Below are 19,213 nucleotides of genomic sequence, written 5' to 3'. Positions count from 1 at the left end.
TCCAGGGGTAGAAAATCTTTACCCTACCCTCTCAGAGGGTTTAATATCTGAAGTTACCAAATGTCTTTCTTCTTTCTTCTGCCAAAAAGAGATTGTTATTTTCTAGATTTGACTTGGGGTCCTGGGGCACGGCCAGGAGAGCCAGCCCTGAGACTGCCCCCAAGCAAGAGTGAGACTGTTGATCATCCCGACGATTTTTAATCTGCTTTCATTGCCAAATGCGGACCAGGCGTCGTGGTTTACAAAACGACATGAGTTGGGACGCCTGGGTGGCTCAGTCGGTTAAGCATCTGCCTTTGGCTCAGGTCATGATCCCAGGGTTCTGGGATCGAGTCCCACATCGGGTTCCCTGCTCAGTGGGGAGCCTGCTTCTCCCTCTGCCTGCCTCTCTCTGACAAATAAATAAATAAATAAAGTCTTTAAAGAAAACAAAACAACAACAACAAAAAAACAAGTTATGGCCCCCATTCACATAGAGTTTCATCCCAGGTGCTCATGGTGATGGTGGACTTTGGAGTCCGCTCTGTGATCAGATCCTAAGCCACCAGACCAGTGATAAGTCCTAGATTCCTCATTCTATAGAACGGGCAAATAGCTGGCAAACTCATAGGACTCAATTAATATATGTGATTTTTACTATAAATTTTTGAAAGCAAATAAGGCATTTAGTAAGTCTCAAGAGACTCCTACAGTCCCGCTGAGCTCTAAGGAACTCCGACATATGGTTTAGTCACTACCTCTTTGAGGCAAGATGGAGTGCACAGCAAGGAAAAATGACAAGAGGGAAAGAGAGATGCGGGAAGGTGGGACTGGTCCAACGAGAGGACTGAGGAGAGGGCAGAGTGCACTGAGTGGTGAATGCAGACGGCTCTGCAGCAGGCACGCCCATGAGGCTGGGAGAGGCAGCCTCTGGCAGGCACGGTGCTGACCCGGTGCTCAGTCCTGCCCGGACACTGACCAGACATGTGCTTTGGGCAGGACACTTAACCTCTCCCCCGCCACCACCACCCCAAGCTTCACATTCCTCATCCCAAACTGGGTTTGGGTTCTTAGGAGGACTAAAGAGAATGTGTCATCAGCGCTGAACACATTAGAGCTGTTTTTATTTTATAGGTGTGTGTCACGGGCAGTGAGTGTACCAAGCTGTCCACAGCAGCAAGCTGGAGCTGGATAAAGGTCATGAAGAGGCAGGGTGGACCGGCTGAGGTGGACCCTGAGGGTATGCCTCTTCACCACAGCTGTGAAATGAAGGGAGAATGAAGTGAATGCAACAGGAAGACAAATGTATCAACTAATAGTAATTATATACCAACTTTGTACCTTCCCTGTGTTGGGCACTTGAGTCCAGAGATGATCAAGTGACACAGTCCCTGCCATCATACAGTTAACATTCCAGTAATGTCACCTTTGTCTACCGAAACAATGTCTTCACATTAGGCACAACTTTACCTCTTTCAAATACAGAACCCTGCCTGATTCTTCCCAGGACAGTGAAAAGACAAATAAGCTAAACTATCTTACTATAATTAAATCTGTTCCCAGATTTTTTTTAAAAATTCACCAGCATTTAATAGTCAAATTAATTTTTTTTAATTCAATTAGAGCCCCCCTAAAGTTACAGAAAAGGAGTTGAGGGAACCAGCACATGAAAGGTACACGGTCTTTCTCTCCCTGGCTGCATTATATCAAGGACAACTACTTTTTGTTTGATTTATTTGTTACAAGGGAGTTTTTAGGTAACTACCTCAATAGGACAGGGCACACACAAAAATTTAAATTCATAGTAATAGGGAGATTTTAAACTGTTTATGAAACTAGTAAAACATGCCATTTCATAGATGGGGGAGGGAAGGAACTCGCATTTGTTGATCTTCTACTATGTGTCAAGTACTTCTAAATACTCATCCTATTTAATCCTCACAACTGTTCTGTCAGGAAGCATCATTATCCCCAGAACAGAGAAACTGACTTTCAGAAATGTTTAAAAGAAGGCACCCAAAGTCACACCCCTGGTCAGTGACAGAGCTGAGCTCAAACTCAGAGCTTTCTGGCTCTAAAACACACAATCTTTACCGTATCACACTTCCTAAAAACTCACTTCTTAGGAAAAGAAACTTTTTGTGAAAACACAAAATCCATTTGTCCGTGTGGTACCCTTCCTAGATGGATATGCAGCAAAGTTACCCTGTAAACAATTAAAAGGACAGAAGAAAGATCAAGGTTTAGCAAGAATGAGAACTCCAGGTAAAGAGCAATAATCATACTCATTACCACATCACAACCCCCTCCCAAGCCAGCCAGCCATCTGTGGGTCTCCACTACCCTCCCCTCCTCAGGAAATCTACTCTCTCCCCACTTGCTATACCTTCTACTATCCCCATACAAGTATCAGAATACATGTGTCCAAAAAGCACAAACATATTGTATATCTGGAAACACAATAATAAAAATCCAAGGGACAAATATTTACTGAACGCCTAATATGTTGGAGGCACTTGGGGGATAGTGAGCTGCCCACCAGGAACCCCTGTTCCCCTCTCCCTTCCTGATGAGTCCTGACTCTGATCAAAAGGGCAGAATGTGGAGCTCAAGGCCTACATTTCCTGGCTTCCCCTGTCACCAGGTTTGGCCACGTGACAGAATCCCAGCCAGTAAAATGTAAGCAAAAGCTCCTAGTTACCTCAGGGTGCCATGTTAACATCTGATAGAGCGAGCCGGCATGCCCTTGGTGCTTCCCATTTTGTATGCCAGGAATGTGAACAGGATGACTGGAGATTTGCATTCATCTTTCCATAAAAGGAAAAGAGACCCACACTCAGGAAGATACAACAGAAAGCAAGAAGGAGCTTGGTTGCCTCAGGACATTGTCGGGCTGCTACATTAGCTTTGGACGGAGTCTTCTTGTAAAGTGAAAGAAAAATAAATCTCCCTGTTTAATGTGCTGTCATTTCAGTTTTCTGGGTACATGAAATAAAAATTCAGCTCGTAACTGACAAAGCACTTTATTTAAACAATATCTTAAATTTTTAAAATCTGGATGTAAGAAAAGACACATTTTGAAAACCAAATAGTACAGGATTTATAAAAAACAAAACAAAACCAGACACACAGCAAAGCCAGAAGTCAAATCTGAGTCACCAGAAAGTCCCACAACTATGAAGGCTAGTAAGACTTCAGTTATCGGAAAAGGTAATCATAAAACTGCTGTGAGGGGCGCCTGGGTGGCTCAGTCATTAAGCGTCTGCCTTGGGCTCTGATCAGGATGGCGGGGTCCTGGGATCGAGCCCCCGCATCAGGCTCCCTGTTCGGCCGGAGGCCTGCTTCTCCCTCTCCCACTCCCCCTGCTTGTGTTCCCTCTCTCGCTGTCTCTCTCTCTCTGTCAAATAAATAAATAATAAAACTGCTGTCACATGGCAGTACCTACTGAATTAGGAAATTGGGAATTAAGGCATGTCCACGGGTACTGAATCAAGACACCACTAAGAAAGATGTGCTGAGAAAGTCTTGAAAAGCAGACTGAATCCCGGAGTTGTCTACAGGCCATGGAGCATAAAACCGGGGGCAGAAGTACAGAGGGACAAATATCAAACAGTGTTTCGAGCACAAGGAAGAAAGCCACGTACTCAGCGGAGGCTCCACACGAGGCTGGGGAAGCCACTGGGCACACAGGCCCTAAGGCACAGGCAATACAACCATTTGGGCTGATTTTATATAAATTGAAAAGTTTCTGGGCAAAATAGTGATACGATAATCTGTATTCTTTCATTCTTTACAAAATTATTTTTAGAAAGTCATAGCAATGATTCTAACTGTATGAGGAAGGAAATGAATATAACATAAACTATTCTCTCATATAGACAGAGAATTGAATCTTCTGATAAATGGCATTGCTCCATATACAACTCATGAATTTCAGATTTTCAAAAGGATTCAAATCTTAAGGAAAATGTATTCAAGAAGTTATCCCTTTTTCTCCCTGAGATTTCAGAAGATGCTTCAGGATCATGTGTGCTTATGAATATCTCTCTTAATTGTAGTATGGATAAAAAATGCAGAAATGCTTGTAAACATAATTTGCAAAACAATGTAAATCTGATAGAGGCATGAAACATGCCTACTCACAGAATCAGAATATGGACATCTGGCCTTCTGATCTTGGAGGCTTTCTATAAAAAGAATATGAATTTTATATTACACTTAATGTATACTTTACAATCCTTGAATCTTTTGTTAATTCTCTGGGACCTTAAAATAGTTTCTTGATATAATGTACCAATCTAGACTGCTGGGTATAAATTCTCTTTCTCTCTCTCTTTCTCTCTCTCTCTCCACACACACACATACACACACACACTTTACCGCTTACAATTGCTTTCTGAATAAAATGTTTTCTACACTAGAACATATGGGAGTTGGTGGAGGTGCAGAGGGAGATGAAAGGATTTGCCTAAGCTAATTCCAGACTAGAAGTTGAATGGCAATTAAACATCCCATAAGGCAATGTCATTAACATATTAATTTCAGGAGGTAACACATATCTAGGAGAAACACACTTGAAGTCACAAGACCTAGATTCTATTTCTAGCTTTCCAGTGACCTTCTGGGTGACCTTGCATAAGTCAACACCCAAGAGACTCAGACTTCTCTCATAAAAAAAAAAAAAAAAAAAAAAAAAAAAAAAAAAGATATAACCTAGTAGTTATCTGAGAAAAATGCTATGAGGTAAAAGATTCATTCAGGGCATTTGGTGAGGATGTAACCATGTCTGATATGATGAAATCTTTGCTAGAACCATGATTAACCAGAATCAAGGAAATCGAACTCTAACAGAATTGGAGGAGACCAAAAATTTTTTTCTAAAACTTTGATAGAGAATCTACCAAAAGTCTCTGTTCCTCAAAGATCAAAGTGTATTTGATCTTCTACAAAAAAGACCCATACTGTGTTAAGGAGCCATGTTTAAAGTTCAAGTTCCTAGCCCCACTCTCAGGAGAATCTCATGGCCATTCAGATCAGATACATAGGGTGATAAGAAAATTACTCCCTAGTGCTATTAAGCATTTTCAGAAATGCCCTCAGCCTTTCAAATGATTAGGATTCCAGCTGGCAAATTATTTTTCAAGAGCCACTCATTCAGGATGAGCAAAGTTTATGCCAAACTTATGGAAAAGCACCGGCTGCCTTCTTGGGAAAATGAGAACCTGCCCCCGAAATACTCCAAGAGATGCTTGTACTAATTTGTCAGATCATCTTAAATTATGGTGCATATAGAAAATGACAAGATAATTACAAGTATGGAATAATTTTCTATCTTAGAAAAAAAAAAAAAGTCATGGTGTGACCAGAGCAGATGGATGTTTTTTAGTCAGAAACATGCCCAATTCCTAAAATAAGAGATATTAAGATTTTCAGAATAGTCTTCTAGATAAGGGGTCCTTTGGGGGTTAAAATGCCAGGAGAAAGAAACAGTGTAAGTACTTTCACTAAATGGTGATGTCCTAAATTAATATGTAAATTTAATATGTGTACTCACTGGAAAGCAATAGCATGGAGCTGGGAATTTTGACTTACGTAATTATTACAGTAAAAACCTGACAAGCAGCTTATTATAAAAGACCAAGAGAAATCACAATGACGTGACCATCAGCAGCTCAGATTTAACATCAATTATAATCACAGCTTTCCAGAGTATTCTTATTCTGCTACTTACCAGTCAGTGCTGGATTTTCTAGCTGAGTTTCACTCACACCAACTGCCCCTGGACTAAGTGCTCAAAGTCCTTGAAAATGACAGCATCTCTTCCTAATGTTTTACACTCTAATAAGAAATGGTCTAAATATTTTAACTATGAAAATACAAAATATATTATTTGAGTCACAGAATTATAGACACCAATAAGACTGCAGAAAGCATTCAATGAAAATCTCTCAGCTCTCATGTTACAGGTGAGGAAGTAATGACCGCAAGTTTAAGTGACTTGCCCAAGGTCATACAGCTAGTAAACAGAGAGTCCAGATGCTATGCTTCCTACCACACCGACATGTCATCCGAAAGGACATGATGAAAGCTTCTTGGTTATTCTAAAGTGCAATATTAATTGCATAAAGAAGAACTCAAACCTAAGAACACACATTTGATACATATTAGTATACCTTTTCACATTCCAGTGAGTCAGGGAATCTCTACGGTCATTATTAATGCTTAGTCTAAGTCAAAATAAAGATTCAAGTTCAAAGCAAAATATTTTTAATTAAATTTGCTTAAGATGAGAGAAAGGCATCAAGAAAGATAAAAAACAAATGTTGGCAAAATTACCATATACAATTCCAATGCCAAGTAAAAATGTCCCTAGTGAATAAATGGTCGACTGGATAAGAAAATAAACTGTAAACCTAAAAATTAAAAACAATAAAAAAGAGATACTTCTTTTTTTAAAAAACACCCTAGTTGTTACATTTGTCATTTTCAAACAAATTAAACCATGACCTTTGACTTAGGGAATACACTAATAGTTAACTAACAGTTAACTATTAAAAGTCAGGTACGGAATAAACACTCCAATTTCTAGTGTCACCAAAACCATTCAGAAAGCATATTGCCAAAGATGCGTTTTGGTGCGTTCTTTTTCTATATTAGAGATTTGATTCTTTAAGGATTTCAAGACATTGTTCTTATTTGGTGTATTTACAAGAAAAGTTTAGTTTATTCAGTTTTACTTAAATGCTACACTGCATGGTGCATTTATTATTACCTTATAAAAATATGATGCTGCAAGTAAGACATGGAAATAAGCTTTACAAAAAAACTAATAGATACAATATTTTCATACACAGGATTGATTGCATTAATAATTAACAGAAAGCTCTTTCACAAGGGACTATAATGGGAAGTTTTTCTTAAGCAAATAGGCAGCAATTCAATAGAAATTGGTAGAAACCAGAGGATAATAAACTGGTGCCATATGTTTAAACAGAAAAACAATTATATAGTCCATTCAACAATGAAGATGGATGTATTATGAATTATAGTGAAACAAAGAAACTTCTCAGTAAACAAATATAAAACATAATAGCTAGCAGATTTCGTATTGAACTAAAGGCAAAGAGGCCTGAAGTTACAGAAGGAAAAAAAAAAAAGCAAAAGCTTCAATATACTCTCTAAATCACAATGCCCTGAAATCGAGACCAAACTGCTTTTACGTGGAGCTTTTTTACGACAGAGTTATTCTAGCACGGCATTTTCCCCCTTTGTCTAATTTCACTAATATACCCTTTAATTACCTCTAGCCTCAATGAATGACAGTCTCTCTCAGGATATGTCACTAAAGTTTCCAACATATTAATAAACACACAGTAATAGGAAGAAAGAAAAAGGAAAGAAAAAGGCAAAAGAAGTCACATACCCTTTTCTGTAGGACTATTGGTGTTATTGTCGGCAGAGTGACTCTTCTCGCACTCAGACTCATGCCTGCTCTTCGTAGAAGGATCCCCTCTCATAGATCATGGACAAAATGAAAGAAATCTTTTACAGTTACTCCTTGGGAATCTCAGGGCTCAGTGCAAAGAAACTAGGAAAGTAATAAATGTCACTCTGCTTATGTGATTCCAATCTACCCAAAGCCAATTAAGGATGGCTGTGGGACAGGACAAGGCAGCGACCAATCAAAGCTGGGAAAACTCTGCCTTTGTCCTTGGAAACACATTCTGATACTTTTGTTTATGATATTTAAAGAACCAGATTAACAGGCATCTAGTTCACTTAACTTTTTTTTCCAAAACAGTGCAATTTAATGCCATCTTTGTTGACAAAGCAGCTATGTCTTCAGTTTACTAAAACATTTCAACATATGGCAGATAAGAAACTGTTTACACGGATCTATTTAAAGTACATAAATATGCAGATGAGCTAAATTTACTTATGCAACTCATAAATTTGATAAATGGGTTGATTAGAACATATTATATAAGGTGCAAAAAATAATCCTGAGGTTAGAATTGGTCTCAAAGTATTAATTTATGCATTATAATAAAAAAATTTTAATATTCATTGATACATTTCATTTCTTAAACAGCTAAAATTTTTGTATTATGGACCTTTAAGCTATCCTTAAGGTTACACGCTTAAGTATTTCTGTTAAATATTACCTTAACAATCAACCTCAAAATAATAATGTTAAATATAAAGGGGGCATTAAACCACAATATATGAATTTCAAATGCTTATCAGTTTTTAAAAAGCACAGATCTCTGTAACTCAGCATCTTTCCCTCAATTAAAAGCATTTAGACAATAATCATTGCTCAATGCAAACACAAAATTTTAACAACCATTTTGTCTTTATTCTTCTAATAACTGAAAACTGTATTCTAATACTTTGGGGGGATTGGAGGAGGGTCACAACTAAAACCATTGGTGGCTAACAAGAAAGTTTTCAAAATTTCAATGTGTCTAAATAAAGAGCAAAAGAAACACTCAACATGACAAAAATGTATTGTAGTATTAAAACTAATCTGAGTTACTATGATGGTAAGATCCCTGCTGAACTGATGACATCACAAGAATCTACTCTGTGCTCTTCAACCGCGTCACATGGAATGACCCACTGCAATCAGTACAAGGGACACTCCTTGTAATTTCTGGCTTACAAGGTAGTTGTAGTAACAGGGCAAAATGGAAGATTCTAGGCAACTCAGACACAAACTTTCCATTTCATTATCTAGACTGCTACTAAAGCAGGGTTTGCTTAACTGCTGTACACTTGATGCTTTTGGGTGTGTTTTATATGCATGATGATCTCATATTCTTCAAAAGGAAAAGAGACACTACAAACTCTATAGAGTTCCCTACTTTGAATTTCAAAACCTGCATAGATCCCTCACAGTGGTACCTAGGGGGGGAAATTCACTTAATATAAAAAGTCACAGATGGATCTGGTTTGGGGGTATTCATTTGATCCTTATCCAATTAGGTTTATCGTGGCCTTCTAAAATAAAATTATCAATAAAAACCTACTAGTACTGGGAAGGGAATTACCATTTGTAAAGTGGAAGATTCTGGTTAACCTTAAGTCACTCTTTTGGCAGACCAACAATAACAAAGCCCACAGTAACTACATCATTTCAAGATTATTATCTGCAATATTTGGCTTTTTCTTCCTTCTTTTCTCAATTTAGTCTTTGGACATTACAAATAAGTGTTATCTCTGGTCTCAAGAAAGGGGTTCCACCATAATCAAAGCAATTCATTTCACTAAATAATGAGTCAAAGTCCCCACTATGTGTGAGGCGGTGTGTTCGGTGGTAGGAACATACTGTTGAATAAGATATGGTCACTGTCTCAAAGTGGAATAGAGAGAATTCATTTTTAATTTTAAAAAATCACACTCAACAGTGGGCTAGGTGAGTCTAATAGTGATTAAACTTCAAGTACCAGGGATGCACAAAAGTAGAAGAAATTACACATCATAGGTGAGATCATCACTTCAAGGAGGAAATGAGATTTTCTTTGACAAGTGATTAGGAGAAAAGACTATGCAGAACTTGATGCCTGATAAGGGAGATAAGTGAGGTTCCCAAAGCTGATTCCACATTTTGAGGTCTAGGCAGCTGGGAAGTCAAAGACTCTGTTTTACTTCACAAGATAGAGTTTTTTACACACTAAAATGAATCCTTCAAGTCAAAATGATGTCCAGGGTCTATATTTATTACAGTGCAATATACCTGCCCCATAAGGGCTTTAAAAAACACTTGACAGACAACTAGTGTGATAGGTCATCTCTTTGGAACACTTGAAAATTGAAGTTTATAAATTTTCAGTGAAAACCATGAAGAGCAAAATGTGGCATTTTGTGACTCTATGTTGCCAAAAAGGTCATCGTCTTTGAAAAATGAGACTTGCATACACTTTTCCTAGTCAATAGGCTGAAAGACTAATGAGATGACATTCACGCTTATGACAGGCAGAGACTCATTTTTCAGTGATCTTTCCAAGTGTTCATATTGACTGCTTTATCTTACCTCCCACTCATTGTAGACACTGATTCAAAATTTAACTTTAGCCTATGCTTTTTTTTACCATTATTATAAATGACTTTCACACTCACTAACCTTGTCACCTGATCCTTAATTTCTTCAGCTTCTGCAAAATGAGGATAAAGAGCCACAGCCAACAATTTTTGAACTGCTATGAGGGTCAAGGAAATCAAGTTTTATAGGGCCTGGAAGGGACCAAAGCAGGGGCTGAAAAACCCTGCTACTGCAAAGGATGGGGCCTACGATGCGTTCTCCTTAGACGGTGTCACAGGTCGTTATTTCCAAAACTGAAATTTGATAAAACAAGGCTTTGAGCTTAATTCAGCAGGTTCGACAATGAAATATGTAGGATAGCATTGTACCTTATTTTGGTTCTTGCTCAATACTTTGATCTAAAGGGTGCATTTGCCACTCAAAACACGCATATCAAGGTTTCAATGTGAATTAAGAATAACAAAAAATAAACCATTACTATGATTATTAATAATAGTTATATGAGCACCCACTATGAGCCAGGCACTGAGCTAGTTTTCATTGAATCCTTATAACACTATGAGGGAGGCACTAGCTCTTCAGTAGATGAGGGAACAAAGGCCAGAAGAACAGGCGGCTGAGAAATGGTCTCAGATATAAGTACATATTGCAAAAGAACCTGCCCGGGTTCACAAAGTACATAAGTCAATGAGCCATGGTGAAAACCAGATTCGGCCCCCTCCACAACACCCCACTATTCTACTCTACAATATTGTCTCCCACACTGTACTATATAATTTGATATAATATTAGCATGAAATGTCATCATACGGTGCTGTTTCTGATGTAACTAAGCATTTGTTAGTTCTCCTAATTTAATAAATACGTACTGAGGGCCCTACTATGTATAAAGTCCTATGCTATTTGCTGAAAGGAATTCAAAGTTGATAGCTCCTGATTCCTATTTGCCAAAGGAGCTGACCCATGAAGACATGTAAACAATTAGTCAAAGTAGTGTACAAGGTAGGATCCAAGCAGAAGACAATGTTACATAGGCACCCACCAACCTCTGGGTTCCAAGCCTGCCTTTCAAACCTCCTCCCCCACTCAACATCAACAAAAGCTTCTCATGGTTCTCAAAGGCACATTCCATATGTCCACCTCTTTGTTTCTAATGTTCATTCACTAAACCCCACCAATCTTTCAAGGCCCAAAACAAGGCACACCTCTTCTGAAAGTGTCATTGATCATGCTTCCTTCAAACATCGCTCTTTTTTGGTGGGGGGATGGGGGGTGGGCACAAGTCTACCTTCGAATTGACAGGTGGAGAAGGAAGTCATTCCTCCATCTAGATTATACCATTCTTTATTTTGCACATTTTTCAAATTTAAATTTTTCCCTTGCTCATGTCTTGCTCTGTACATATTAATACATTGTTTTGATAACTAATAAATCCTTCCATAGGCCCTAGTTTTCTGCCTAATGAAAATACAGTCCTTAAGGGTGGGACCAGGTCTCTTATTTCCTCTCGTGCTCCCAGAATACCTAGCAGAGTGCTTTCTGTACACAGTAGGCATTAGGTTCACTCACAGTCATTGTGGAAAGACGAGTCGCTCCGGTTACATAGCGGACAAGCCTCCTTTCTCATCTTAACAATTGCTCGCCTTATGATTTATGCTGAACAAAAGCACAAGTCTTCTTCACAAGAGCATTTGGATATTCTTTTGCCATCTGGCATAGTTCTACTAGTGGTCAGTAATGTAAACACAAATTTAACTGCTGTCCTAAGAACACTGATTTCAGAAAAATCTTAAAATATTTTATTATAGCAATTAAATGTCTAGATCTTTAGACATAAACTCAGTACATCTAGTTCTACCAGCTCACACTAAGGTGCTTTGCTTCCCTATGTATGTGACATGGCATCAGGCGTCTCACTTGATGAGCCTGAACTGATCTACCTCTATTCTATTTCCCCCCTCCACTCTGACAGCTATTTCCTTCTGTCAGGAATGGCTATGTTGTTTTGTTTTTTTTTGTTTTGGGGGTTTTTTTTAAAGATTTTATTTATTTGACAGAGAAAGACAAAGCAAGAGAGGGAACACAAATGGGGAGTGGGAGAGGGAGAAGGAGACTCCCTGCCAAGCAGGGAGCCCGATGCGGGACTCGATCCAGGGACTCCAGGATCATGACCTGAGCCGAAGGCAGTCGCTTAACCAACTGAGCCACCCAGGCGCCCTGTTTTGTTTTTTTTTTATAGCGATTCAAAGTCTAATAGAAAATTTCTTCTTTCAAAGAAATTACTGAATGACTTATAAGCCCTACTGATGATAAATATTACCAATCCACAGTTCATTCAAGTATTTGAAAGTGTTTATGTATTCTACACCTGACATAGTTTTCTAGGCGCATTATGCCTGCCTACCAAGGAACTACTATCTACAGGAGGGCAGATGGACCCTTAAAAATAATTATGACAAAGTGTTAAGTCCTGTAAATCAGCATAAATAAAGTGCTGGAAGGATAAAAGTAAAAGAGCTAACTTCACCATGAGAGAGTATACAAGTTCCCTAAGTGAAAAAAAGATTCAAGAATGAAGATAATTCCAGGCGCCCGGCGTAGCTCAGTTGGTTATGTGTCCGACTCTTGATTTCAGCTTAGAGGGTCATGAGATCGAGCCCCACATCGGGCTCAGCACTCAGCAGGGAGTCTGCTTGAGATTCTCTCCCCCTGCCCCTGCCTCCCCTGCTGTGCACATGCTCTCACTCTCTCTCTCTTGCTCTCTCTAAAATAAATAAATGAATCTTAAAAAAAAAAAAAAAAAAAAAGAATGAAGGCATTTCCAGGTAAAGAAAACATATACAAATATGAATCTGGGAAAACATGGAGGGAAGAGTTAGGCAAGAATGGTCATTCTGTCACACTGAGCAGTTTGACTCTCATCCTCGAAGGGAGCAATATTTGATAAGATGTGAATTTTATCTCAGTGTGGAAGATGAAGTGTGTTGTTTCTGAGAGTGGTAACTAGAAGAAAGGAAAACAGAAAGACCTCAATGAGTCCAAGAAAGAAATGGAAATTACCAGATCAGAAAGAAGTCAAGATTTCAAAGATAACCAGGAGACAGAAACAGCAGGATCAAGTGGCCAAATACATACAAAAGTCATTGTTTCCTATATATGAGCTTACAACATAAGTTATAGAAGTATAGCTATAAAAAGATAAACACCTTGCTTACACTCTTCATATTTCATATACTTTAAGGTTTTCTTAAGAAAAATAGTCTCTGAAATTTTGGAGAGATAAGATCAACAGAACAGACAGAAAACAAGCACCTACCTTTCTTCATGCTCCCAAAACCTTAAATTGACAACAACAAGGAGAAAGAGGAGCCGGAAAAAAAGAAGTAATTTCCTTGGTAAGAAAGAAGAAATCCTTTCTCTTTTTTTAACTGTGCTGGGATATAAGAAAGATACTTCAGTTGACCATGCACTAAAATAATTTCTAGAAGCTAGAAAGTCATTGGGATTAGACTGATAAGAGTATATGCGATTATAGCAAGAATTTATGTATAAGAGGAATGATGGTATCAATAGATTAAAAGAAAGTAAGTTTAGGGCGCCTGGGTGGCTCAGTTGGTTAAGCGACTGCCTTCGGCTCAGGTCATGATCCTGGAGTCCCGGGATCGAGTCCTGCATCGGGCTCCCTGCTCGGCAGGGAGTCTGCTTCTCCCTCTGACCCTCTTCCCTCTCATGCTCTCTGTCTCTCATTCTCTCTCTCTCAAATAAATAAAATAAAATCTTTAAAAAAAAAAAAAAGAAAGTAAGTTTAGAGTATGTTTAAAAAAAATAGAAGCTACCATTCCTTAAGAGTAAAGGAATGCAAAAGCTGAGGCAACCCAAAATTTCCCCAAAAAGACCAAAAACGGGGGAAACAAATCTAAATAACTACTTCCACATAAACAGACAGCCAAGGATTATTAAACATTTGAAGAAAACAAACAACAGGGAAAAGGATACAAATATGAACAAAAAATAAGCCCCCTCCCAAAATATCGGAGATAATTCAGAAGAAAATTAGAATATTAAAATGTCTAATTGCGGGCGCCTGGGTGGCTCAGTCGTTGAGCATCTGCCTTCGACTCAGGTCATGATCCCAGGGTCCTGGGATGGAGCCCTACTTTGGACTCCCTGCTCCACGGGAAGCCTGCTTCTCCCTCTCCCACTCCCCCTGCTTGTGTTCCCTCTCTCGCTGTGTCTCTCTCTGTCAAATAAATAAAATATTAAAAAAAAAAATGTCTAGGGGCGCCTGGGTGGCTCAGTCGGTTAAGCGTCTGCCTTTGGCTCAGGTCATGATCTCAGGGTCCTGGGATCAAGCCCCGCATCGGGCTCACTGCTCAGTGGGGAGCCTGCTTCTCCCTCTCCCTCTGCTGCTTCCCCTGCTCGTCCTCTCTCTCTCTCTCAAATAAATAAAAAAATCTTTAAAAAAAAAAAAATGTCTAATTGGACCCCTCGGATCAGGTGAAGATTCAAGGTGCTAAGCAGTGCTGAAACAGAATGCCGTGTAACAGGAGCGATCAAAGAACCACATACCATTCTTGGATATTATAAATGTATGGAAATATAATAATATATTATTATAATAAAACTAAAAGCTAATAAGTGGTATGGAAGATAAAAATGAGAGAAAGTCTCCCATAATGTAAAGGTCAAAGAAATGGGAAAAAAAAGGAAGAAAAAAAAAAAAACATGGAGGAACAATCCAGAAAGATCAACACATAAAATATGAGTCACGGAAAGAGTGAAAAAATAAAGTAAAAGAAATAAGAAAGAAAAGGCAGAAGAGAAGATCCATGAGCTAATGAAAGTTATAAACCATAGACTAAAAAGGCCCACAGATGGCTAAGTAATTTGAATGAAAAAGGAATCATGCTAGACAAATAGTGGCAAATGGGACAACTTCAAAGAAAAAAGATAAAATTCCTAAAACTTCAGGACCAGACTGGTATCAAAATATAATCCTTATTTCTCATTAATATCCTCCAAGAATGTAAGCACAAAAATCCTCAAAAAAAATAATAAAAACCAGGGGCACTTGGCAGACTCCGTCAGTAGAGTGTGCAACTCTTGATCTTGGGGTCATGAGTTTGAGCCCCATGTTGGGCATAGAAATCACTTAAAAAACAAATAAATAAAGATTTTTTTAAAAAAGGCAGAGAAGGGGCACCTGGGTGGCTCATCAGTTAAGCGTCTGTCTTCGGCTCAGGTCAAGATCACAGGGTCCTGGGATGGAGCCCCACATCAGGGAGTCTGCTTCTCCCTCGGACCCTTCCCCCTCTCGTGCTCTCTCACTCTCTCTCACATAAATAAAATATTTAAAAAATAAAATAAAATAAAAAGGCAGAGAAAAAAATAATAAAAACCCAGGGAAGTCAGAAATCCATCTTTGCAGGGACATCACACCCCTGTAGCAGTAGGAAGTCATTATATTAAGAAAACTTCACAATTTCCCATTTCCATTAACACAGAAGAAAGAGAGACTGAAAAACCAAATTCAAACACAAAAATGAAAAGGCTTCTTAATTTAGTACTTGTACCTTGACTCTCTTGCTCGTGAAACTCTCATAAATACATTCCAAGAACCTTCCCTGCCCCTTGAAGATGAATAATAAAATGGAATCATCATTGAATCCATACAAAGATACTAACAATGGCGAGAAAGGAGTAAAGGTACAGGAGAAACAAATGGTGGGAGGACTACTTGGAAGAAAAGCTCTGCTAAGACTAGATGTAAGACCAGACATTAAACCAAGAATAAGAAAGAATTAATGAAGCGAAATCATGTATGTTTACCCAGAAAATTAAAAGCAATATGGAAGAAACAATAAGACAGCAAGAGATGAAACATCAGCTGGCAGAGGTCAAGAGATTTAATTGCTGTATGAGAATCACTTGAAATCAGAGTTAAGGTAAACAAATGACAACCACAAGAAAAGCAGCCAAAGAGAGAAGAAAAACTGTTTTAAAATTAAGAAGCATTAGAAACAGAGACAAAGTTAAGGAGATCTCTACACCTGTAACTGGAATCTCCACAGAAGAAAATCAAAATAATGGAAAAGAATACATGTATTAAGATAAAATATAAGAAGAATTTTGGGGGGTGCCTGGGTAGCTCAGCCGGTTAAGTGTCTGCCTTTGGCTCGGCGGGGAGTCTTCTTCCTCTGCTTCTCCCCTCACCCCAGCTTGTGTGCGTTCTCTCTCTCTCTCTCGCAAAAATAAATAAAATCTTTTCTTTTTTTTAAGATTTTATTTATTTATTTATTTGAGAGAGAGAATGAGAGAGAGAGAGCACATGAGAGGGGGGAGGGTCAGAGGGAGAAGCAGGCTCCCTGCCGAGCAGGGAGCCCGATGCGGGACTCGATCCAGGGACTCCAGGATCATGACCTGAGCCGAAGGCAGTCGCTTAACCAACTGAGCCACCCAGGCGCCCGCAAAAATAAATAAAATCTTAAAAAAAAAAAGAAAAGAAAATTTTTTGCAATAAAATACCTATTGAAAGGGTACGCTTCCCCAGAGAAATTCATTTTAAGAGTCAACAGTAAGTTAGCTCAGTAAAGTTACTAGACTTCAAATTTAAAGAATCCTTGGGCATCAAGACAAAAAAGCTCTAGTACCTTTAAGGGGTAAATCCATTGAACAGCCAAAGTTCAAAAGTTGCAGTATTTCTCCACAACACCACCCAACCACAGGCTTAGGTGGACCTCACTGCCTCTGGTTACACCACTGGATGGAGTAATGCCCGCGAAATTCTTTTTTTTTTTTTTTAAGATTTTATTTATTTATTTGACAGATAGAGACACAGCGAGAGAGGGAACACGAGGAGGGGGAGTGGCAGAGGGAGAAGCAGGCTTCCTGCTGAGCAGGGAGCCCGATGTGGGGCTCAATCCCAGGACCCTGGGATCATGACCTGAGGCAAAGGCAGACGTTTAACGACTGAGCCACCCAGGCGCCCCAATGCCAGCGAAATTCTTGAGGAAAGAAATGTAAATGAGATTTTAAAATCTAGCCAAACTCATTAATTATAAAAGCAACAGCCGAAGTTCAAAAGTTTTGAACATATGCAAACACATAAAATCTTGTTCCCATGGGATCTTCTTGAGGCATTTACTAGAAGATAAACTGTAGTCATCCAATAGATGGCTGAAAAAATCAGAGTACAAGGCCTATAATAAATACCAACACTACTTATGGTCCTAACTCACTATGTCATTATGTTGCTATAATAAAATATAAGTAATATAAGCCTTAACAGTGCAGAAATGATAAAACAAACAAAAAGAGATGAAAGATGAAGGAGGAAAAACATGGAACGTTACTCAGATCAAAAGATATTATTTAAAATTGATAAATTACAAAAGAATTGAAGTAAATTATTTTATAATGTTAAAATCAGCTAGTAGAAAAGGGAGAATCAAGAGGAAAAATATTAATTTTATTATTGCTCCTTAGAGGAGATTAATAAATAATCTTTAAATAAATAAGAGGATTAAGGTTTTTTTGTATTGTTGCAGTCATGACTGCAATATAATATAAACCTTTCTAATTAAAAGAACACAATGCTAAAAAGGCAGAACACATTGGGAATTCTTTTCCAAAACCTCTAAGAAATATAATGTAAAATAAAAGAACAGTATTCATACCAAACTTTTATGTTCTGTCAGTATTTAAGAGAACCAAACTTACTTACTGAAAGGAGAAAAAAAAATCTCCACATTTAAATTATAAAGCAGATTCCAGTCTATTCTGTGGGAAAGAGATCACTATAACTAAGCGAGACAATTTGAAAACAAAAGAATGGGTGGTGAGAAAGGGAAAATAAAAAGGGAGGGAGGGGTGGAGAAAGAACAGAGAAGCAGACAGGGAGGGAAGGAAGAAAAGAATGCAGTGGTCAAATCATGCAAGACGGAACTCAAGGACAGAAGAGCACTAAACAAGCAATGAAGAAAACTTTATAATGCTGAATGATGTGAATCACAATAAAAATATGTTGACTATGAATATCTAGGTGTCATATAATACGCATTTGTAAAGCATACATTATAGGAGATATAAGGAAAATCAGATAGAAACATTATTAACCAGCCCTCTCAAACCATGAAGAACAAGCCGATTTTTTTTTTTAAGTAGGCTCCACGCCCAACATGGGGCTTGAACTCATGACCCCGAGACCAAGAATTGCAGGCTCAGCCAACTGAGCCAGCCAGGAAATCCAAAGAATAAGCAGACTAAAAATTACCTATAAATATAAAAAATATAAGTAGGCTAATATAATTAATAAAAGATTTAACTGATACATATTGAATTCTCAGGTTAAATCAGAGATTTTAACTTCTCTTTAAGAAAGTGATTTAAACAATAAAAATTTGGTCATGTTTTAGGTCACAGATAAAACCCCCCAAAATTCTAATACTGGAAGAAATACAAACAACAGTTTCTGATCACAGTACAACAAAATGAAAATTACTACTAAATCTGGGGTTAGGAAGCATCTAAAAATTTTAAGACTCTTCACATAACTCTTCCAAAGAAAAAACAAAAGTTGAAATTGCAGAATATCTATGTAATAATAATAATGAATATAGTGAAAATACTATAAATCACATCTTAAACTGCTAAAACAGTTCTCATAATTCACAGCCTTAATAGATCTATTAATAAATAAGAATGGAAACAAATTCATTAGCAACCAAAAATTAGAAAATATCATTAAATTAAACCTGAGCAAAGCAGAAGTAATAAACTAACAAAGGCAGAAGTAGAAATTAAAACTTGGAAAAAAGCAAAATGGTAGAACTAATAAATAAGATCTGTTCTCTGGGGACAAAAATAAAATAGATAGCTGGGGAAACAAATCTAGGAGATAATAAACAAAGTACCAATATACAAAAGAAAAAATAATACCAAAGAAATGAAGAAATAATTAAAAGAATATTAAGAAACAACTTCCTCCAATTTTATACAAATAAAACATGGATGAAATAATTTATTCTCTAGGACAATATAATTTACATATAGTGAATCCAGCGGGGAGTCTGCTTCTCCCTCTCCCTCTGCCCCTCCCCCTGTTCGGGGTCTCTCTTTCGTACTCTCTCTCAAATAAATAAATAAATAAAATCTTTAAAAAAAAAAGTTCCTAAGAAGCCACACCCTTTG

The 19,213-nt window shown here is 37.9% G+C and overlaps 1 protein-coding gene across 2 annotated transcripts in view; it reads right to left on the bottom strand.

Moving 5' to 3' along the window:
• Nucleotides 1–19,213, bottom strand: part of GRB14 (growth factor receptor bound protein 14) — a 115,414-nt gene that overhangs the window by 54,849 nt on the left and 41,352 nt on the right. The window contains exon 1 of one of the 2 annotated variants that reach the window (XM_035007879.1): nucleotides 7,403–7,659. The exons of the other annotated variant lie outside the window; for it this stretch is intronic. Coding sequence (XP_034863770.1) covers nucleotides 7,403–7,465 — 63 coding nt within the window. The 5' untranslated portion in view covers nucleotides 7,466–7,659. Of the gene's footprint in view, nucleotides 1–7,402; nucleotides 7,660–19,213 lie in introns of those variants that run through there. 2 annotated transcript variants of the gene reach the window in all.

Source organism: Mirounga leonina, unplaced genomic scaffold (assembly GCF_011800145.1).
Source record: "Mirounga leonina isolate KUSES-001 unplaced genomic scaffold, KU_Mleo_1.0 Mir_151, whole genome shotgun sequence".
Lineage (NCBI taxonomy): Eukaryota > Metazoa > Chordata > Mammalia > Carnivora > Phocidae > Mirounga > Mirounga leonina.
This window is presented reverse-complemented; position numbering and strand designations above follow the sequence as displayed.